General features: G+C 39.2%; 2 protein-coding genes across 4 annotated transcripts in view; one reads left to right on the top strand and one right to left on the bottom strand.

Moving 5' to 3' along the window:
* Positions 1-2,785, top strand: part of LOC129938358 (probable E3 ubiquitin-protein ligase MGRN1) — a 138,806-nt gene extending 136,021 nt beyond the window's left edge. For 2 of the 3 annotated variants that reach the window (XM_056045859.1, XM_056045857.1), the window contains one exon: positions 2,414-2,785. In XM_056045859.1, coding sequence (XP_055901834.1) covers positions 2,414-2,586 — 173 coding nt within the window. In that variant the 3' untranslated portion in view covers positions 2,587-2,785. The remainder of the gene's footprint in view (positions 1-2,413) is intronic. The other variant, XM_056045858.1, reaches the window with a different exon arrangement.
* LOC129938359 (sushi, von Willebrand factor type A, EGF and pentraxin domain-containing protein 1-like) overlaps positions 2,758-24,001 on the bottom strand; it is a 33,731-nt gene continuing 12,487 nt past the window's right edge. Inside the window, 14 exon segments of the mRNA XM_056045860.1 lie at positions 2,758-2,954; positions 3,012-3,194; positions 3,259-4,371; positions 11,138-11,305; positions 11,367-11,543; positions 11,606-11,972; positions 12,038-12,242; positions 12,312-12,421; positions 12,484-13,550; positions 13,615-13,776; positions 13,866-14,171; positions 14,202-14,325; positions 14,414-14,505; positions 14,565-14,768. Of these exon segments, the coding sequence (XP_055901835.1) occupies positions 2,788-2,954; positions 3,012-3,194; positions 3,259-4,371; positions 11,138-11,305; positions 11,367-11,543; positions 11,606-11,972; positions 12,038-12,242; positions 12,312-12,421; positions 12,484-13,550; positions 13,615-13,776; positions 13,866-14,171; positions 14,202-14,325; positions 14,414-14,505; positions 14,565-14,768 (4,445 nt within the window). The 3' untranslated portion in view covers positions 2,758-2,787.

Raw genomic sequence — 24,001 nt, 5'->3', positions numbered from 1 at the left:
TAAAGGTTTAATTAAAAATGTATCCAACATTCTCAAAATTGTCACATAAACAGCTGTTTACGTGAACGTCAAATTGGCTTAAGATAATGTATTTCACCCGATGGATAACAGAGTGCAAGGGCATCAATGTGAAAGGGAATCAAATGGGTGAATCGAATATACGATCCACATGAATTACAGAATAGGGCTGATGTTACGTGATTCCAAACAGATATATTTTTGAAACAAAATTTCAATGAAACGGTTTTTTTATTAATCAAAAAAAATTAAAAAATGTTTCACCTCGCGAATTTTACGAAAAAAACATGATTTTATCTTTAAAACAATTTTGTGCACTGAAAAATAACGTTTTAAACATCAAAAAACTTAAAAAAAATTATTAAAAGTTGGTAAAAATTGATTTTCAACTCACATAGCTTTTCAAAACTTTGAGATATTGGCTTTTAATTATTTTTTTCTTTTGAAAAATGTTGTTGTCAACATTTAGTTAAATTTTGAGAAAACTAGAATTGACAGTTCTTTTATAAAAAAATAAAAACCTAAAAAAATTAGTAAAAGTTGGTAAAAATTGGTTTAGACTAGAATTCTCGTTAACAAAAATAGATTTCGAAATCAAATTATTTCATAATATTTAAAATATTTTTGGTAATTTTGAAATTTTTAAGAATAATTCAACTGAAAACTTTTTTAACAAAACAAGATAACCTACAAACCTTTTAAGCAAGACAAATCGACAGACGGGATATAGTTATCAGTGTGCGTCGTATCATAGTTTTTTTTTTAATACTGTTGAGAATGAACAATCTTCAACAGAGCATAGCACAGTTGAAATAAGTCCGAAAAAAGAAAGATTTGCAAATTGTGTCCTTCAAAAAAATTATTATGGCTGAATCACAAACACGCTTTAGCTTGGGCTTAACCTGACGTTTACGAGTTAAGCCATAGGAATTCAATGCATGCTATCACAATGGAGCTTTGACCTCACGATTCGTTTGACATGCGTAAGGAAAAGGACGTAATGTTACGTAATTTGACTCCAAACAAAAGTTCTAGTTCAATTATTTGCACATTATCTGTCAGACAGCTTAACATCTGTAAAAAAATGCCAACAAATAAAATATTTGTTCTTTGGAGCGATAAAATAATATAAATGTCATTCAAAGTAACCTCGAAGCAGGCCCACCGTAACGCAGACGAAGCCAAAACTGAAGCGTGTTTGTGATTCAGCCATTACACATTTATATTATTAAACGTCAAAGTGGAGAGTTGTCATTATTGGTATGGGTATTTATCTCGTGATGTTCGTTCAAAAAACATTGGGCAGGTTCAGGCAACATTAGGGATTTCATTTGCAGTTAACTGCATTCTTTGAAACGTACATTTTGAGGCAACTGTTTAATTTGCCAAGTGTCATGAATTTCAAATTCAGTACTTTACTTCAAAAACCTCTACTTTAAGTTCATAGTACAAAAACTATCAAAACATAATTGTCTACAAATCACTTATCAGCAAGCTTTAAGTTCATCACGATTTCTATTTTGTATTGTAAAGAAAAACTACTTATTTCTTTTCCAAATTCACAAGAAACCTTTTTACAGACAGCATTAAATGAAGTTGTGCAGAAAATAAATACAAATCATAGAGTAATAAAGTTCAGTTGAATGAAAAAACATAAATAATTGTCGTTTTGACATAAGGTCACTTGACTTGATAGTTATGGAGATTTTTCTTGTCTAACTTTCCAGTCAACTTTCCAATAAAGTTGCCTTAATTGAAAGGCAATTTTTTGGCAGCTGGCCAATCAAATGCTAGAAACTTGCTTTACTTTTAAGTAACTTGTGTATGTCGTCTGAACTTGCTCTTTATTTTTCATTTTGAAGTTGATAACATTAAAAATGACACAAAATGTCAGAATCAAAATAAAGTGACGCAAATCTTTAGGAAGTGTTTTGAAAACTTGAGAAATTCTAAAAATTTGTAAGAATTACATTTTTATCTCAGCTTTAACGGATTTTTAATTAATCACTGGGTTCTAGTAGATCCTGTTTAATAGTAGTCATATATGTAGAAAGCATCTGAGGAAATATGGCTAGAAATTAAATAAGTCACAGTTAAGTAGACAATAGAAATGTAAGGTTCTTTGATAAATTCAAAGTTTTTTAAATCATTTTTTTTGACTTTTTACAATTCTAAAACTACGGCACTTGACAAAATATAAAGCATAGTGGCAGTGCTAGATGAATATTCACCCTAAACTGTATAACTATAGTGAGTCCTAAATAGGTACATCATTTAATAAAAAAACCTAGAATACATTTTGAAATTTAAACTATAACTTCAAAACATTTAGAATTTCATAAACTTTCTAAAACATAATTGATTTTTATTAATGTTTGTTTTTTTTTTAATGCAGATATGCTTGACAGTCCAATTGCTGTCAACCCAGCATCTACACGCAGTTCCAGTGACAGTTATTCATCCAGTTCGTCAACAAAACAATTGTTAAGTTCAAATCAACCAAGTTCCAGTGCGACAAAAATTATGGTAGATGATAAAGCTGCTGTTCAAAATGCAGTTAATGTTTAAATATAATTATAATACTCAAAATTGTATTAACCTTAAATAAAATATTAATTGTGACAGAAAAATGAAATAACCATAACATTATACCAGTTTAAAACTTACACTAGCCATGGTGTCAAATAAAAATACTCCTTAAATATTTAAGAAAAATAAAGACAAGCATTTTCTTTTTTTTTAAATTTACTTTTAATTATTCTTTATTTTTTATAAACAAACTTCCGGAACATTTGACAACCATTTACCGTTACTATCGCAAGTTATTTCGTACAAGCTACCACTACACTTTATTGACAGCGTGTCTTCATAGAGGTATGAGCTTCCTGTCACAATTTCAGCGTTTTCCGGTAAGTTTGGATCGTCACATGAGATTCCTGTAAATATGTTTAAACAAAACCGTTAGTGTACTAATTATATTTCGACATTCTTACTTTTACACCAAGTGTGAATTCTAGACCAAATGCCATTGGAAAGACATTCAATGGTGGTATTTTTGTTTGAAAGATAGAAACCTTCCTCGCAACTCAAGTTCACCACATGACCTATCCGAAAGCTTTCGGAATCCGAATCCAAAAGCATATTCTTGAGAATAGGCGGTTGGTCACACCACTTAACTAAAATAAAAACGAAAAACTCAATACATATTCATATGTCCCCAACTCTGGACCGATTACTTACGATGACATTCGTAGTCGATTTCGCTCCATTGACCATTCTTCAAACATCTAGACAACCAAGTTTTACCGATTCGTTGGAGGTGTGATGCACATCCGTACTCCACATCACCGGCGAAATTAGAAGCTTGATATTCCAAAAGCTGGTATTTGACGATAATGCCGTGTTGCGGCGGATCTGGAAGATTACCCCAATCACATCCTTGTGATTCTCTACTACTTCCATCAGTCCAATCAGACTCATCAGATTTGTTTTCTTCTGCGGAGCTGATTTTCTTGGGGCTTTCAGTTGTACTGTTAACTCCCTGAAACCGTCTCTTATAATTCTCATAAAACGGCACAATCAGTTTTCGGATCAACTTTTTCAGAATGCCACTGCGATTTTCTAAGGCAGTTGCATCTTCCTCGACAGGGGGCTTTTGATCATACTTATTCTCCCAGGCAATAGCATCGATGAAGATAGAAAGTGTGAATCTTAAGGCATTTTCCAGATCAGCATTCATTTTTGTAGCATTGGCAAAGTCCTTCCCATAGATGAGAATGTCAAAGAAATCTTCATATGGCACATCACTGATCGATGCATTCAAAACATCCTCGGAATGGAGTTCTAGCAAATCCAAAAGTTGGACATCAGCATTTGGAAACTTTTCCAAATTATTTTGATCCGAAATGAAGAGATTCGTAAGATGAACAGGTTTAATAAGATGTGAGCAAAGAATGACTTGGGTTGCAGTTTCGCCTAAACAACCTTTGTATAGAAATTCATACAAAAGATTCCAGAAATCTTTTTCAGGGTAGGCAAAGGTGTTTGGATTGTGAGATTGTGGAGATGTTGAAGGAAATGGTTTTTCAGTCGTTGTTGTTGATGGTAAGTTTTCCTCGTTGGTAGTTGTAGTGGATGATCCATTTTCACTAAGAGTTACAAATGTTGTTGTTGTAGAAAATATATTGGACTCGTCAGTATTTTTGATGTCATAAGGTGGGGTGGTAGAAGGCATTATCGATGTGATTGTAGTTCTGGATATGTTATTCATGAGTGGTGTTAAAGTTGTTTCAGAGGGTGTTTCACTTGTGGTTGTGACATGAGTGCAGTTTGGAGTCAAGCCATACCACTCACCTGAAAATATAGTACTACAGTAATTTCGGAGAAAATACAAAAAAAAAATGAGTTCACAATGTCTTGACGAACTGAAGCTATTTATGTTAAATCAGAAATCGAATAAAACACTGAACTAGAAGGTTCTAAAACCGAACACAAAGAAGCCACCAAAGTCCCAATTCCTGATAAATGCATTATGTGTCCGATCCTCAGTCTATGAGTAAGACGAATTCCCTAGGTATGAAACTTAAAGGCTGTTAAAATTGCAGACGTCATATTTTTGACAGTAAGCCACCATTTTCACGACAAACGTCAACTAGTTGAATTAAAGTTATAAAGTCTCAAAACTGTTGTGAAAAATAGAGACGTGTTTGCAGTACTAATATAAAGTAGACTATTCTAGTGCTCCGTTCAATATTTCATAAAGTCGACTGTTGTGTCATCTCCAATATAAGAGGACCACAGTTATGGATTGTTATAGAGTTTGTAGAGACAGAGTCCAGAGATGTGATAGCGGAATGACTATCTGAGAAAATACTGATATCAGGTTGATATGTTGACAAGACAGGACAATACTCCTTTTATCGACAAAAGTTGCGTCAATGATTGGAAAGGCGGAATGAGAAACTCAATTTCAGTCGTTCAGATAACAAACCTCCACCAACCAATTCATTTATTTTTGATCCATCTGCATCCATCCAGGAATGCAATATTCTCCCAGAAAGATTTGGAACGTATAGAAAATCTGGAAGTTTCTGTCGAATTGCAGTTGGGGATGGTGTAGTCTACTTACATATATCAACAAGTGTTAGATGAGCAAGGTATCCAGTGCCGAAGATGGGGTCTTGCGAAGCGATCCGCTTAATCATATGGAGGGTTAACATATGGAATTTTGTGTTTCCTCGAAAGTAGGACTAATTTTCCCATTGATCACTGGCATTGCGCGTGTATAAGTTATTAGGGGATCAGAAGAGATAAGCAATCTATTAAAAACATCCGTCATAGTATCCTTTCGTGATGTTTTCCTGCTAAATTGTCCCCGATATACTTTGAAATCTTTGTTCCTAGCCTCCTGAGCTTCTTCACTTAACTGTCCGATTGGAAGTAGAGCATGGGTTATTTTCACTTCCATACTTACTAACTTACTTACTTACTTACTTACTTAAGGTGGCGCTACAGTCCTGTGTGAACTAAGGCCTCACCCAACAAACTTCTCCAGCTAGCTCGGTCCCTCGGTCTCCAGTTTCGAGCTTCAAGTTGAGTAAATTCACCTTCCACTTGTGCGCGCCATCTAATCCGCAGTCTTCCTTTACTGCACTGTCCTGTAGGTGCGAATTCGAAGACTTTCCGGGCCGGAGCACTGGTTTCCATGCGCTCTACGTGACCCAGCCATCTTAGTCGTTGGACTTTTACCCTTCTGGCTAAGTCTACGTCGCTGTACAGCCCGTACAGCTCGACGTTCCATCTTCTCCTCCACTCTCTTTGTATGCATACGGGACCGTAGATCACACGAAGAACTTTTGTCTCGAAGCGACCCAAGGTGATTTCATCCGCTTTTGTTATAGTCCATGCTTCTGCACCGTATAGCAAGACGGGAATGATAAGGGTCTTATAAAGCAAGACTTTGGTCCCTTGGGAGAGGACTTTACCACTCAATTGCTTTCCAAAGAAACAGCGGTTAGGAAGACCGCTGCGTTTGAGCCTAGGAAGACGAAGTCCTTGACTACCTACAAGTTACGTCTGTCGATTGTGACGTTTTGACCAAGACGTCGGTGTTGTATGTCCTTTCTTGACGACAGCGTGTACTTTGTTTTGCCCTCATTAACCGTTAAACCCATTTTTGCCGCCTCTGCCTCAATACTCACAAAAGCTCCATTGACATCATGCTGAGTTCTTCCGATTATGTCAATGTCATCAGCATATGCTAGTAATTGGACAGACTTTTGAAAGATAGTGCTTCTAGTGTTGACGTGTGAGCTCTGCACTATTCTTTCAAGCACGATCTTAAAAAAATCACATGACATCGCATCACCTTGTCTAAAACCTTTTTCGACATCATCGAAAGGTTCTGTTAAGTTGTTTCCGACCAGCGTGAATTTTTCATGGTCATCCTTCACAAACGAACTAGTTTAGCAGGGATGGTTCTTTACAGCTCGTCCCTGTAGATGCTGTTATATGCAGCCTTGAAATCGATGAAAAGATGGTGGGTGTCGATTTGGTGTTCTTGGGTTTTTTCCAGGATCTGCCGTAATGTGAATAATTGATCGACTGTGGACTTCCCTGGTCTAAAACCACACTGATAAGGACCTATTAGGTTGTTGACGATGGGCTTTAGACGTTCGCATATTACGGCAGAGAAGGTTTTATAGCCGATGCTAAGTAAACGGATTCCTCTATAGTTGGTGCAGTTTAGAGAGTCTCCTTTTTTCAGGATCGGGCAAACAATACTGAGGTTCCATTCATCGGGCATGGTTTCTTCCGACCATATCTTACAGATAAGTTCGAAAATGCTCCTAACCAACTTATCTCCAGCTGCTTTAAAGAGCTCGGCATTCAAGCCATCTGCTCCAACGGTTGTATTAGACATCAGCTTAGATATAGCAATCTTTACTTCGTCTAAATCGGGAGGACGGAATTGTTGGCTTTCGTCATCTATGTTGAATGGATCATCCTGCCTGACAGCGGAATTCAGTTCGTCGTCGCCGTTATACAGTCTGCAGAAGTGGTCCTTCCATATCCTCAGCATTGACTGCGGTTCCACTATGATGTTTCCACTTTCGTCTTTGCAGCCTTCGGTTCTAGGTTTATGTACCTGTGAATTTCGTTTCACCTGTTCATAAAATTTTCGAACCTCATTCCTGCTTTTATACCTCTCAACATCTTCGACCGCACGCTTCTCATGCCCTCTCTTTTTCCTTCTGAGAAGTCGGCGCTCCTCTCGCCTCTTCTGCTCATAGAGCTCACGAGAAGCTCTCGTCCTTTTATGCAGCGCCGCTTTGAGTGCCTGTTGTTTGGCTGCGTTTGCCTGCCGACATTCCTCATCAAACCAGGGGTTTCTTGTTGGTGGCTGTTTGAAACCCAGGACATCAGAGGCGGCTTCTCTGATTGCATCTTGGCAATGTTGCCACTGGTTTTCGATACATTGTTTTGGCGGTAGAGAACTTCGAGAGAGGTTTGGTGATTTCTGCGATTGTAGCCGTTCGACGTTGTACCTTCTCCTAGCACCTCCCTGTTTTGCCTTGGGTCTGGAAACGCGAAGTGCTACCTTGACTACAACGAGGTGGTGGTCTGAGTCGATGTTAGCTCCGCGGAAAGTTCGGACATCCATGATGCTGGAAGCGTATCTGGCGTTGATCGCAATATGTCAATCTGGTTGACGGTAGATTGATCTGGAGAACTCCAAGTTCCTTTGTGGATGTTGAGGTGTGGAAACGCGTACTGGCTACCATGACGTTTCACCCCGCAGCAAAATCTATGAGCCTGAATATGTTGTTGGAAGTGTTTTCGTGCAGGCTGTTTTTCCCGATTATTCCACCCAAGAGGTCTTCCCTTCCTAGCTTAGCATTAATATTGCCCAGGACAATTTAAACATCGTAGCTAGGACACTGCTCATATGTTTTGTCTAAGAGCTCGAAGAACATACCCTTGGTATTGCCATCCTTCTCTACTGTGGGGGCCTGCGGGCATACCAGTCTAATGCTGCTGAATTCAGCCTTTATGCGGATGGTTATGAGGTGCTCGTTGATGCACCTATAGCTCAAGACTTCTTGCCTTAGTCTGGCTCTAATGACAAAGCCATATCCAAATAAGCATTGTTGGTTTTCGTGGAAGCAGTCACCATAGTAAATATCGCAGTTTTTCATTCTCTTTTTGCCCAGCCTACCCCATCGTATTTCCAGAATGGCGGTGATGTCTGCTTTATAACAGTATAGAGCCTCCGCTAATTCTTCGGCCGCACGTGGTCTGTAAGTGACCTAACATTCCACGTGCATTGGTTGCCAACAGTAAATCCGTCCGTAGCCGAGGCTTGTTGGCCTCGTGGCCAGGAAGTCACCCCGACGGCACAACCCCCAACCTGAAGGCCCAGATCCTAAGTATAATTTCAAGAACCGCGAGCCGTATAAACCGTATGTCAAAGAAGCCCTATAAGGTATTCACTAAGTAGCTCAACCTTACTGGAACTGTTAAACTGTAGACGCCACCGTTGATTCCATCTCGAGAATTTCTCCGCTGCCGTCTGGATAAGAAGAGGTGCCTTAGTGGAAACCCCTCCCCCCCTTCTCTCGTTGAGGTACTAGGCACCCGATTTTCACCACGGGTAGGTGAGAGTTGGAGTTGATAAACAGAGGTGGGTTTTGAGAAAAACCTGTGGACGCTTGTGTTCTCTTGAATGCACATGTCTACCATCTAAATAAAAAACACAAACCCAAAAACCTGGGTACCATAGCGCATACATGTGTTAATCGTTGCATGAAAAACACGGTATTTTGACGCTAGATCGATATTCCTGTTAGCAAAGAACTAATGTTTAAAGCCAGTTTGGCTTCACAGTATTTTAGTTTGAAATGCTTTTACAAAATAAGGTACTTAAATTCTTGCACAATTTCAGCATTTACATTATTCAGTGACCAATGTTCTTCGGGCTGTCTTCTCTTTGTATGCACTCATGACTAACCCCAATATCTCGCAAAATGTATTCAGCCCGTTTACTTGCAACTGCAAAGTGAAAGAGTTATGTCAGCCTGTAATACTAAGTCATTTGTGAAAAGTCGGACCTTTACTTGTATCTCGCCAAAAGGTATTTCTTCTAGAAATACAACACAAATTTCATTAATAAATAAAGCAAAGGATAATGGACTTAAAATGTAGCCTTGCGGAACACCTGTCAATTTTTTAAAGCATTCTGAGAAAGTTAAAGTACAACATCAAGAATTTCCGGAAGATTCATAGCGTTGAGAGCTTGTACATCAGACTTTGTCTAATTATCGAATGCTGCTTTGAAGTCGAAGAAGCAATTTTAATTGACTTTCTAGCAATACAATATATGGTCCATCGTTGAAAAACCTGCCTGAAAACCAGCTTGAAACATGCTTAAAAGGTTTCTGTCTTTTATGCATTTTCTTTAGTCTTTCATAGAATATTGAAGTTAAGTTTTTAAGATAGGATCTTGTAGTTTGTTTTCAAGAGAATGTGATTCGCTTAGTTAAAGTCATCTTGAACTTCTTAAGCAATAAAGCATAAATAAAGAAGAATCTTTGAATCTGACCTTTAGACGACGAAACAGAGAAAGGCTATGCGACTCTTTTAATGGACGTTAGTCACAGGGAGCTCTGCCAACTTGACTGGGAGTGGACAACTGGACGCAGTATGCTAGGTAGGTAGCTGACTGGATGATTCAAAATAAAAATTAAAAAAAAACGTTTTAAAGACATGTTTTCTCTGTATGTGGTTAAATAAATTGTTCTAAACGGTGATTTTTTAAGAGCTTGAGAACTTTAAAAAAAAAAACGTTAGATTGGTCCATGACATTTACTTTTTGAAGATAATTTCATTTAAATGTTGACCGCGGCTGCGTCTTAGGTGGTCCATTCGGAAAGTCCAATTTTGGGTAACTTTTTCGAGCATTTCGGCCGGAATAGCCCGAATTTCTTCGGAAATGTTGTCTTCTAAAGCTGGAATAGTTGCTGGCTTATTTGTGTAGACTTTAGCCTTGACGCAGCCCCACAAAAAATAGCCTAAAGGCGTCAAATCGCATGATCTTGGTGGCCAACTTACCGGTCCATTCCTTGAGATGAATTGTTCTCCGAAGTTTTCCCTCAAAATGGCCATAGAATCGCGAGCTGTGTGGCATGTAGCGCCATCTTGTTGAAACCACATGTCAACCAAGTTCAGTTCTTCCATTTCTGGCAACAAAAAGTTTGTTAGCATTGAACGATAGCGATCGCCATTCACCGTAACGTTGCGTCCAACAGCATCTTTGAAAAAATACGGTCCAATGATTCCACCAGCGTACAAACCACACCAAACAGTGCATTTTTCGGGATGCATGGGCAGTTCTTGAACGGCTTCTGGTTGCTCTTCACTCCAAATGCGGCAATTTTGCTTATTTACGTAGCCATTCAACCAGAAATGAGCCTCATCGCTGAACAAAATTTGTCGATAAAAAAGCGGATTTTCTGCCAACTTTTCTAGGGCCCATTCACTGAAAATTCGACGTTGTGGCAGATCGTTCGGCTTCAGTTCTGGCACGAGCTGTATTTTATACGGTTTTACACCAAGATCTTTGCGTAAAATCTTCCATGTGGTCGAATAACACAAACCCAATTGCTGCGAACGGCGATGAATCGACATTTCACGGTCTTCAGCAACACTCTCAGAAACAGACGCAATATTCTATTCCTGTTCGCACTGTACGCATTCGTGTGGTTGGTTTAATGTCCAATAAAGTAAACTGAGTGCGAAACTTGGTCACAATCGCATTGATTGTTTGCTCACTTGGTCGATTATGTAGACCATAAATCGGACGTAAAGCGCGAAACACATTTCGAACCGAACACTGATTTTGGTAATAAAATTCAATGATTTGCAAGCGTTGCTCGTTAGTAAGTCTATTCATGATGAAATGTCAAAGCATACTGAGCATCTTTCTCTTTGACACCATGTCTGAAATCCCGCGTGATCTGTCAAATACTAATGCATGAAAATCCTAACCTCAAAAAAATCACCCTTTATAAGAGAATTTAAAACCATATACCTTCAATGAAACATGATAATTTGTACTTACCATCATCCATGCATATCTTAGTTTGACTCACTGATGTAATTAAACAAGTCAATTCTGCAAAAACTCCAACTGGATAGTAATCCATGTCCCATTTGATTATTCCCTTATCGTTAGCATACAAAACTCTAATGTTTTCTTGTGGAAACAACTTTTCACACTGAACATAACCTTTAAAATATTAGAGAGAATATAAATTGATTTAAAGAAAATGAAGTTGTTCAAACTTTACTTTGACAAAGTGGATCTTGGCCAGACCACATTCCCATAGTTAAACATACTCTCTTGTCATTTCCATCAACAGCGTATCCAATGTTGCATTCATATTCGGCAATACTATGTAAAGTTGTGCCTGATGAATAGTTTATTCGTCCATTTTCCAATGGTCGTAAGTTTCCACAATCGACAACTTGACAAATAAAATTTGTTATCCAAAAGCTTTCTGAGAATGTTAACACCACCTTAACTTACCCTCACAATGTGGTACTTCGTAAGACCATTCCGAAGTCCTCAAGCAGTTCCTTATATTTGTGGGACCGTGTAGAATATAACCTGGAGAACAATAATACATCGCCTGATTGTGATTGTAGCGTATAAAACCGTTTGCAATTTGAAGATCTCTAGGACAGTCTTGACAAAATTGCGATGGTAAAATTTCTATTTCACCATGAATATGTTCTTTAAAATCTGTCCACGAATATAGGCTTCCACGATAGGGATCACAACTTCTATAGAATTCCTGAACTTGATCGGCCGTTATGACTGTATCCCAAACTTCCAGATAAGCTATTTGACCGATAAATGACTCCGATTCACTAAAACCACCACCAAGTCTGTCCTACAAATATTTTACAACAAATTGTGTAGGACAAGTTGTCAAGAAATGATGTACAATAAGTTTACTTGTTCCTGACCAATGATGAAAATACCATCTTTAGGAATGTGCTGTCCTGCACTTAAATTCAAGCCTGCATGCTCCAATCGACCATCGAAAAAGAGCTCAAAATAACCATCTTCACTTGTCCAAGAGGCACACAAGAAATGCCATTCACCATCGTTAGCAACAATATCCGAACCCGATGAGTTACCATTAACATACAAAACAAACCTGTGAATTAAATTAAAAAAAAAAGCTTAAAATATGCTTAAAAGTTGTAAGGTTTTTGACGAATATTACCCTGAGTAGTCGGTCAGAGTAAAGGCGTTGTCGTCATCCTTTGTGGCATATGACAAAATAGCTCCATATGTAAAGCTGTCATCTGTTTTGATCCAAGTGCAAAATGAAAGCTTCCATTGGAAAACAAAGTTGACACATCAAATTCTGGATGAATAACCTTGATAAAACTTACCTCGGATAGATCATGCTCAGGACCTTTCATTTTGACATAGTTCAAAGTACTTGCTTTGCTGAATTTCATAATAAAGTCTGGCTTGGTGAAGATCTCACACAGTTCTCCATAAAAATATGGCGGACATTTGCATGTAAATTTCTCATACACATCATCATTTAAAACTTGTCCATCGGGCACAGGATCCCCTCTTAGGGCTAGAGCTTTGCATATTCCATTATTCTTACATGGCGAAGATTCACACGGACTCAATACCTTCGAGCAGTCTAATCCCGACAGCCCTGTGGGACATTTGCACTCGTAACTACCCCTGGTAGCAGGGACATCCATCAAATCTACACAAGTAGCATTTGGATGACAAGGGAAGTTATCGCAAGGTCTCAGATGGCATCTTCTTCCGATGATGCCAGGAGGGCAGATACAAATATATCCGTTAATTTGGTTGTGACAAAAACCCGACTCACAAGGCTTTGAGTCGCAGTAGTTGACCGATTCCTCACATAACTTCCCCTCAAAGTCCAATGGACATTCGCACACAGCCTCGCCGTCTTCTGATACGACGCATGTGCCGCCATTTTCACAAGCGGTCACTTCACACGGGTTACGTAGTTCCTCACAAAACTTTCCGGTATATTCTGGAGGACATTGGCAGATGATCGTAGTGTCATTGAGATGAGTACAAATGCCATTATTGACACATGGAGCCGAATGACAAAGGTCAATTGCATGCTCGCACTGTGCTCCTTGATAGCCGGCCAAGCATTGACAGCTATAAAGATCGTCACCACCCTTTTCAATAATACACCTCCCGAACTCTCCACAAATTGTCGGCTGAGTCTCACAGATGTGCTGTCTTTCCTCATTGCAGTCGTAGAGTGATGTTGAACCGCGTTGCGAGGTAAAGCCTTTCGGACACTGGTAGCATCTTACTTGATTAAATGAAGGTTGGTAATCGCCAGCTGCACATTTTCTGCAAAAAGGCATTAGACTATGGGTAAGTGTGACTCCTGTAGAGGTTTTACGAGGTTTCTTGCGTAATTTGGCCCAAGTTCCCGGTGGACATTCAGCTATTTAAAAGGGGAAGGTAATAAATCAATAACATTCTGTAAAACTTTCACCGATATTATTTACCTATGCAATCGACTTGATAAAGACGTCCTTCTTTCCGTGTGCTATAATGAAGGGGGCATTTCGTACATTCAATTTGTCCATAATCAGGGTTAAAGGTCCCCAATGGACACAACTTGCAGATATTTAAAGCTGCATCTTCGTACGTTCCACGAGCACATTGCACTAAAAATGAAGAAGATAAAAATGGTTGTTAAATGCACATAATTTGTTGGTCAGTCTTCTTCTCAAGCTTCGACTTTGAAATATCTTACCACAAATATTCTTCCTCGATACACTTCCATCGGGACACCGAACAAATTCTTCAATTTTCAACCCCTTAACGTTGATTTTCATATCTTCCAATACTCTCTTCAATGGTTCATTGGTATCGAATTTTTGGAATTCATGTTTCATAAGACGAATATTTTCCGATGGTGAAGCATTATTTTCCCATAAGCCCATAAATTTGCTTATTTTCGAAAAGATTCGAATTTTAACATTAAATCGAAGACGTTTTTTGTTTTTTTTTGGACGATTTGCCACTGCATTTATATCTCTTTTCGAAACATGATATTTTTCTCGTTCTCTTTGTAGTTTATCACCAATACCAACTTCATCGGTATCTGTTAAGTCTTCTTCTTCAGTACATTCTGGAATCTCTGAAATAATATTACAATCCTTCTGATCATTGCATAAGTGTGCCTTCATTTGATCTGATAAGCTCGCAACAAACTGAAAGTTTCGCAATAAAGTAGGCGACATAATTTTTGGCATTTTTCTTTAAAAGAAAACATTAAAAAGAACAACAACCAAAACTTACAGTGTCTTGAGACTCCTTACTAGAGCAAAGGGGATTATCACTATCCAATTCCAGAGTCAGGGAATGTCCAGCAGCATCAGGTAAGTCTAATTCTGTGAGCAAACAAATCAAGGTAGTCTGGTATATAATTTGATTTTGTATTAATATTTACTTGTACAGTCAGGTATTGTTCTGTACTTCCAACCAGGATGTTTTTGATCACAGGATAGTCGAAAATTATCCAAATATTCACCGATTTCTTCATCAAAAATTGCATATCCATAGTCACAGGTAATTTCACACCAAGTGTGTGATGTATTCTTGGCGCAGTATGATAGGCCGTTTTCTGGCGATGCCAAAGGATCACAAGTTAGCTCTGCAAATAAAGGACATTCGACATGAAACGCTTCAGGGACATAGAAAACATTTATTTAATAGAACTGTATTTTTAAATGGATAATTTTATGAAGATATTTTAATCGTTGAAAAAACTTTTCAAAATCAACCATTGCAGGATATTTAAAATCTTAGTAGGAAACCAAGATATAAGAACAACAACCAATGTACCAAATAATCAAAATACAAAAAAAAAAAACAAAAGAGCTGACGCAAAAACTTTATTTGTATCACATACAAAATTAAAACAAACGGGATTCCAAAGTAAAGCTTAATTAAATAACAAAGAGCGATACAATTTTAATAAAAATTTGTCCATTAACTGTAAAAACAAAATCGTTCGTATGACCACCCTAAGAAGATTCTCGACTTTAATGTTTAAACACTGTTTCGCACATCGACTCGGACCACTACCTCGAGTTTCCAGACCAAAGACAAAAGAGGGAGATGCTGGGAGAAGAGATCGCCTAATCCTTCGCCGAACGAGATACAAGTAACCTCGATTGTTCTCTGCCGCCAGCACAATGTATCGAAAACCAGGGAAAACATTGCCAAGATGCAATCAGAGAAGCCGCCTCTGACGTGCTGGGTTTCAAGCAACCACCCACAAGGAACCCCTGGTTTGATGTGGAATGTCGGCAGGCAAGCAATTGCAGCCAAACAACAGGCACGCAAATCGGCGCTGCATAAAAAGACTTGGGCTGCTTATGAGCTCTATGAGCAGAAGAGACGAGAGGAACACCGACTTCTCAGAAGGAAAAAGAGATGAGAAGCGTGCGTCCAAAAATGTTCAGAGGTTTAAAAGCAGGAATAAAGTTCGAACGTTTTATGAACAGGTGAAACGAAATTCACAGGTACATAAACCTACAATCGAAGGCTGCAAAGACAAAAGTGGAAATATCATAGTGGAACCGCAGTCAATGCTGAGGATATGGAAGGACCACTTCTGCAGACTGTATAACGGCGACGACGAACTAAACTCCTCTGTCAAACAGGATGATCCATTCAAGATAGACGCCGAAAGCCAACAATCTCGTCCTTCCGACTTAGACGAAGTAAAGATTGCTATGTCTAAGCTGAAGTCTAACAAAGCAACTGGAGCGGATGGTTTGAATGCCGCGCTGTTTAAAGCAGCTGGAGATAAGTTGGTGAGGAGCATGCACCAACTTATCTGTAAGATATGGTCGGAAGAAAGCATGCCCGATGAATGGAACCTTAGTATTGTTTGCCCCATTCTGAAAAAAGGAGACCCTTTAAACTGCATAATTTCTATAAAGGAATCAGTCTACTTAACATCGCTTACAAAATTTTCTCTGTCGTAATATGTGAACGTTTAAAGCCCATCGTCAACAACCTTTATGAGTGTGGTTTAGACCAGGAAAGTCCACAGTCGATTAAATATTCACATTATGGCAGATCTTGGAAAAAAACCCAAGAACTCCAAATCGACACCCACCATCTTTTCATCTACAGGGACGGGCTGTATTGAGTCATGTCTAGTTTTGGCAACTCTGCCAAACTCATCCGTTTGTGCAGGATGACCATGGAGAATTCACGCTGAGGTAGTTCTACAAACCAATAGAATGCACATAATAATGGCGCTCAGATACAGTGAATGAGTAACGTACTGTGATAAGGTCGCATGATCTTACAGAACGCCTAAAGTGTATTTTATAATATTAGGATTCTGGTTGATGCGATTGTATGATACTGTGAAGCATGGTTAACGTTCTTACTTTAAAGAGATTATCGAGTGAAATGCTAAAGATTGACTAAGAAAAACTTGAGATGTGGTCATACCTCCTTCGCTTGTGTTCGAAGTCACAATTACTAAACACCTCGCAACAGAAAAGTATATGGGGTACTAATAACGTTTTGGATAATATTAAGCGTGTTTTCAAAGGCGTTATGTAATGAGGAGCCCAGAGCACTCGAAGAACTCCATATACCTTACCTAGCGTTAGATTGATGTGAATGTTCCAACTTAGCGTTTTATTAAAAGTAAGCCCAAGATTTTTGGCAGAATCGACGAACTCGATACCACAGTTGTTTAAATATATTTCTGGAAAATATGGGGTATCCGTTATAGTTCTAGAGATGACTAAGCATTTATTTTTTTCGGATTTAAACAAAGATCGTTTTAGCGGGGCCACATAACAATTGTATTCAAATCCTCCTTGACTTCATGCACTTCACTGTTGTATAATTGAACGTAGTCTGCATGCATGTGCACAGAACAGTTCAGTGGACATGACGGAAGATCATTGATATACATAGAGAACAATAAAGGGCCCAAAATAGAGAAATGAGGGACACCTCTCTGCAGAGGAAGGAAAGTAGACTTAACATTGTGAGCAAAAACTGCCTGAGATCTACCGGTTAAATAGGAGAGAATAAGCTTAACAGATGCAAAAGAGAAATGAAATTGACCTTTAAGTTTTTCACAAAGTATAAAATAATTGACGGTATCAAATGCCTTTGAAAAGTCAAGAAGCGTTAATATAGTCACTTTATCTTTATCTAATTCATTTCCGATATTTTCAACGACATCTATTAAATCTGTAATACAGCTGTGCTTAGGGCGAAAGCCTGATTGATTGATACACATACATTTATTACTTGTGAGAAAAGTTCTTATTTGGTTATTTATCAGTTTCTCCAATACCTTCGAAAGAGAATGTAGTTAGATTTAACACTATCTAAAAGATCGTGGTAGTCGACAGAATAGCTCATTGTGTTGCACCAACTTCATCGGCAAAACGGATCATTTATTTGCCGCATCGCCCCGTGTACAAAGAGGACAGTACGACAACAAAAATGCGGGTTGTGTTTGACGCTTCCAGTCAGACCGAAGGTTGTCCATCTTTAAACGATCAGCTTTTGACTGGTGCAAATTTGTTACCTGACATTTTGAAGACGCTTCTGAACTTTCGGCTTGGCAAAGTCGGTCTTGTTGCTGATATAGAGAAGGCGTTTTTGCAAATCTAGTTGAACGAAACATCCACAGATTCATTTGGTATACATCACCGCAGAGTTCATCATCGCCATATCAAGATTACCGAATGACTAGGGTCACATTTGGCGTCTGTAGCAGTCCGTTTCTTTTAACAGCTACCATCCGTAGTCATTTGAGTCAGGAAGAAAAGAGGTTTCCGAGGACTTGCCAAATGCTTGTAAACAGTTTTTATATGTGTTTTGGAACCAAAATTGCAAGACCAACTGCAGCAAACAACACCCTATGTATAAAACATATTTTTTGTCATTATAAGAATGACTTTGTCAAACAGTTAACATTTATGTACATATTTACTCATTTTACATTCACTCAATTGTCATTTATAATTTGCACTCAAGAGTCTAACGCTAATTTTTATTATTTCATACAAGTCATTCGTGATTCAAAGCTTGAGCATTAAGCATGTAACCTTTTTTCCAATTCCTCACCTTAAAACATATACACAGTAAAGTACAGTTAAACAATTACACAGTTAAATTAAAATAAAATCAAACACCTTATTATACACATTTATACACTAATTAAATACACCTTACAATTAAATAAAAAGTTTAAATTTGTATTAAAATCAAAGGACACCAACAATCCTTCCTATTTCCTTCTATTCCCTAACAATATGGATGATTTTGCCATGAGCGTGAACTCTGAATCGGAAGGTGAACGAGTTTGGTGAGAGGCTACCGACATCATGAGCAGAGCTTCTATAAACCTCAGAAAATGGCATTCAAATAGTGCTGCTATTCGGAATGCAATCACAGCAGAAGACTTGCCAACACACCAGAAAGTTTAAGGCCTTATTTGGATGGTCTACAGCGACGAATTGTCCGTGCCTTTACAATCAGTCCAAAGTTTCATCGAACTTTATTCATCTCGAGGATCCAAGCGAAATATTTTGTCAACATTAGCTCGATCCTTTGGGTTTAATTAGACCAACCATTATAAAAATTATAATATTATTCCGGTAACTTGGAAGAAGAATCAAAGTTGGGACGAGAGCTTACCAGACGATTTAAATTCCGAATGGGAGGACTTCAGCAGAAATATATTACGACTCAATGACATGGCCATACGAGTACCAAGATCAGTTTTCCCGGCAACATCAATGAGAAAGGTGGTTCAGTGTCACATTTTTGCAGATTCCAGCTTGAAGGCCTATGGTGCAGTTGCATATATCAGAGTGGTGGATGCAAAAGGGTAAGTATCCGTTTCATTTTTATCCTCAAAGAGTCGCGTAGCACCTATGAAGATGGATGGGAGCGATGAGCTCACGCTTCCGAAGTTGGAGCTCACTGCAGCATTAATCGCTGCCAGATTGTGCGAGTACCTTAGAAGTTCACTAAAAATTCCAATCGAAGACCGATTCCAAAATCACCTTAAATTGGATATACGGACAGTTGCAGAAATGGAAACCATATGTCCAGACTAGAGTTGAAGAAATTCGCCGTCATACTTCCGTTACTGATTGGAGTCACTGATCGGGCAAAGACGACCCGGCTGATTTGGTTACAAGAGGGATATCTGGAGAAAAGTTGCAGTCATCAGCTATTTGGATCGGTGGACCTAGTTGGCTGAATGTTCCTGTTCTTCATACTTGTAAGGATATCGCAGATTGTCAATGACAATTGAGTCTGTTAACACAAGCTGAAGAAGGCATCCGTCACCAAAAGCAGAAGGAACCGATAGAGGCCATCGTGAACTTCCAAAATTTTAGCACATGGCTAAGGTTACTGAGGGTGACTTGGTGGGTTTTGCGGTTTGTTCGCCGCAGATAAAAGTTTTGAGAAGTTCTTGACTGAGGAGGAGCTACACGATGCCGAGCTTTACTGGCTAAGGTATGTACACAGAACAAATTATACTAATGAATACTTTTCTTTAAAGAAAACTGGCGTTTTGGAGTTGTCATCCAAAATTCTAAAGCTAAGTCCGTTACTAGACGACAATATACTCGTACTTATCAGAGTAGGTGGCAGGCTCCAGATGCTTGAAGGAACTTACTATATCAAGCACCCAATCATTTTGCCGTCTTACCATCATATCACGGATGGTATTGTTAATGACTTTCACCGAACAACGTTACACGGAGGAGTGAACACCGTCCTAGCTAAGATGAGAGAACGATTTTGGGTCATCAAGGGCCGACAGGTAGTAAAGAAGCGGATCAAGAGCTGCATCTTTTGTAAAAAATTGTTTGGGCAGCCAGCTTCCCAGCCATTCGCGACACTGCCACTACATCGAGTTACTTTAGACAGGCCTTTCAATAATGTTGGTATTGATTTTGCTGGGCCTCTTTTTTACGAAGCTGACGATGGTTCTTCCATGCGTAAAGCATATTTGCTGCTCTTCACCTGCGCGGCTGTCAGAGCATTTCATATTAAGCTAACCACGAGCATGACCACTGATAGTTGTATCATGGCTTTGAGACGTTTTATAGCAAGACGTGGTACCCCATCCGCTTTATACTTCGACAATGCTGAATCTTTTCGGCGAGCCTCATTTGAACTGAGAGGCTTCAATGATGTTCTACAGGGAAAAGGTCTCTCCGACTTTCTAGCGAATAGCCGGATAAGGTGGAACTTTATCGTTGAGCGAGCTCCCTGGTGGGGAGGCTTCTGGGAGAGGATGATAAGAACAATTAAGAATGTTCTCAAAACGGTCATTGGTAAGGCCAAATTAAATTTTGAACAATTGAGAACTTTACTAACAGAGGCTGAAGCTTTGGTGAATGAAAGGCCCCTTACTTATCTTTCTGAAGATGTCTTGGGATCACCGCCTCTGACACCGTCACAATTCCTACACATGCACTCCACAACAACCGGCCAAAATCTATCTAAAGAGCTTAATTCTTCGGGCTTGAGAGAACTGTGGCAACATCGAATGAAGTATTTCGCTAAGATGACAATAAGATGGCGAATCGAATACATGCAGCAGCTCAGGTCTTTTCACTCATCTAATCCGAAGACATCAAAGGAGCTACGAGCTGGAGATGTGGTTCTGTTGTATGACAGTGCTAATCCACGTATACATTAGGAGATGGGAATGGTTAACCAGACGTTCGGGGGCCGAGATGGCAAGGTTCGAGCTAGCGAGGTGAGATTTGCAGACAGACGATTAGTGCGAAGACCAGTCCAGCTCCTTTATCCATTGGAGCTAGCGAATTCTGCCAGGGCCGCAGGATGTTAAAAAAAAGAACAAGTCTACATGTATAATGTATATTAATAATGTTTCTCTCTTAGTTTCTCTTAAAATATATATGTTGAATTACAATTAAAAACCTTGTATAAATAACTTTTGAATAAGGCCATAAGCCAGTCATTCTTTTGAAATATAACGTACCTCACACATTTTTTTCCCAGGAATTAAAATCACCCATTGAAAATACTATATTTCGGTGTTATCTCTCATTTTATCTGGAACATTTTTTAACATGAGCATAAAACTGTTGCTTTGCTTTACGAATAAGACATAGGTTAGGTTAGGTTATAGTGGCTGTCCAAGATGGAACGGACACACTTAGACCAGTTTAATGGCCCATTGTGATACCACATGAATCTTGAGGCTTCCTCCTAAGCTCAATGGAACCAGTTAGAGTCTCTTACGAAACGTGAGAGGCTGATTATCCCGATATGATTTAGATCGTTAAAGAAGAATTCTCCTAGGTAATTCTTGCGTTTTCGAGCTAGAGCAGGGCATGTGCAGAGAAGATGAAGAACCGTTTCTTCCTCTTCCTCGTCCATACAGCTTCGTCAAAAGTCATTTGAGAATACGCCTAGTCTCATGGCGTGCTTTCCTATTAGACAGTGTCCGGTTATGACACCTATTATCGAGCTTATATGCGATCTGCTTAGAGAGAGCAAGCACCTTGAACGTTTTAAATCCAGTGTTGGCCAGATGTTTTCTGTGGCTTGACACGTGGTGATGTTGGTCCACCTGGTGCCTGCCCTCCTCACAGCGTCTTGCATTAGTAGCAGTTTACAAGTAGCGATTGGTATGCCAGTACTTGCCAAACGTGGTAGGATGGGTTGTACTGTACCGTTCCTGGCAAGTTCATCTGTCTTACAGTTACCTGGAATGTCTCTATGGCCCGGCACCCAGCAAAGGTGAATATTAAACTGTTGCGCCATCTCCATTAGAGATGATCGACAGTTATGGACTGTTATAGAGTTTGTAGAGACTGAGTCCAGAGATTTGATAGCGGCCTGGCTGTCGGAGAAAATACGGATATCAGATGTTGATATCACGTTTTCTTTGAGCCAAGACAAGACTTCCTTAATCGCCAAAAGTTCCGCCTGGAACACGCTACAATGATTGGGAAGGAGGAATGAGAGACTTAATTTCAGTCGTTCAGAGTACACACCACCACCAACCCCTTCTTTGGTCTTTGAGCCATCTGTGTAAAAGTGGATTGACTCATCCTCTAAGAATGTCCTATCCTCCCAAAAAGATCTGGTAGGTATAGAAATCTGGAAATTCCTATCGAATTGTAGTTGGGGGATGGTGTAGTCTGTGTGCTTTGGAATTGATTCTAAGTACCTTAGAATTACGGAGTGGCCAATGTTGTTGTTAGTCCACTGCGACGAAGCATTGAGGCGGATAGCAGAGCTTGCATCTATTTGTTTACTAAATATGTCAAGAGATGTAAGGTAGAGCAAGGTGTCCAGTGCCGCAGACGGGGTCGTGCGAAGTGATCCGCTTATACATAGGCAGGCTGAACGTTGAACTTTATTTAACTTATCCCTGTTTATACCTTTCTCTAAAGCAGTCCACCATACTGCTACACCGTACGTTAAAATCGGTCTGATTACCGATGTGTATAGCCAATGCGTGATTCTGGGTTGTAAACCCCATTTATTACCAATAGCTTTTTTGCAAGAAAAGAGAGCTACAGTAGCTTTTTTGACTCTTTCCTGTACGTTGCGTTTCCAATTTAGTTTTTTGTCTAAGACAAGACCTAGGTATTTGGCCTCGTCTGAGAATTTTAATTGGATTCCTTTAATGTAAGGAGGGTTGATAAATGGAATTTTGTATCTCCTCGAAAATAAGACCAGATCGGTTTTGTGTGGGTTAACACCCAGTCCACACCGATCAGCCCAGAGTATTAGTCTGTCCAAGGCGTTTTGTAACAGTTCTTTTAGGATATTAAGATGCTTTCCTGAAACTGCTATAGCAACGTCGTCCGCATAGGCTATCACTCTGAAACCCTCCGCATCCAGACTAGTTAGGATTTCATTCACCACTAGGTTCCAGAGGAGAGGGGATAGAACACCACCTTGCGGTGTCCCTCTACTAACGAATCGTCTGCTAGAAGAGTTGCCCAGTTTTGAATTAATTATTCTGCTAGTAAGCATTAAATGAATTAACTCCCAAAGCGAACTCTCTACATTTAGAGATGTCAGTGCAGACGTGATTGCAGATGTGTCCACGTTGTTAAAGGCACCTTCGATGTCAAGGAAAGCAACCATAGTGAACTCTTTATGATGGAGGGAATATTCGATGGTGCGTACTAAAGTGTGTAACGCTGTTTCCACCGATTTACCCTTACAGTAGGCATGTTGAGACGAAGACAGAAGTCTTGTATCGATACGTGCCCTTAAATGGATATCAATCAATCTTTCCAGGGTCTTAAGAAGGAAAGATGATAGAATTATAGGTCGTAAATCTTTAGGATTAACTTGGGAGCATTTACCTGCTTTAGGTATAAAGACAACTTTAACTTCTCTCCATGCCGAGGGAACATGGACCAGGTAAAGACAGCTGGTAAAAATTGCCTCTAGGATTGGTGCAATTATATCAGAGGCTTTTTGTAATTCTGCTGGTATTATTCCATCTGGTCCTGCAGCTTTAAATGGTTTGAAGCTGTTGAGAGCCCATTGTAACTTATCCTTTGTGATCAGACCTTGTGGATATGTTGTATTTGAACTTGAATGTGCAAAGCTGTTGCAAGTTTCGGTAAGAGAACTACCAGGAAAGTGAGTGTCCAATAGTAGGTTCAGTGATTCATTACTTGAATTAGTCCAGGAGCCGTCTGCATTTTTCAAGCAGCTTGGCATCGCTGGACTAGTTGAAAGAATTTTCCGTAACCTAGAGGCTTCAGAAGTTTCTTCTATCATGCCACAGAAGGATCGCCAAGAAGATCGCTTGGATTTCCTTAGTGCCTTCTTGTAGATTCTTAGGGATTCTTTGTAGGAGTCCCAATGAGA

Source organism: Eupeodes corollae, chromosome 1 (genome assembly GCF_945859685.1).
Source record: "Eupeodes corollae chromosome 1, idEupCoro1.1, whole genome shotgun sequence".
NCBI classification, from domain to species: Eukaryota; Metazoa; Arthropoda; class Insecta; order Diptera; family Syrphidae; genus Eupeodes; species Eupeodes corollae.
The sequence above is the reverse complement of the archived record's forward strand: the minus strand, read 5'-3'. Positions and strand labels throughout refer to the sequence as shown.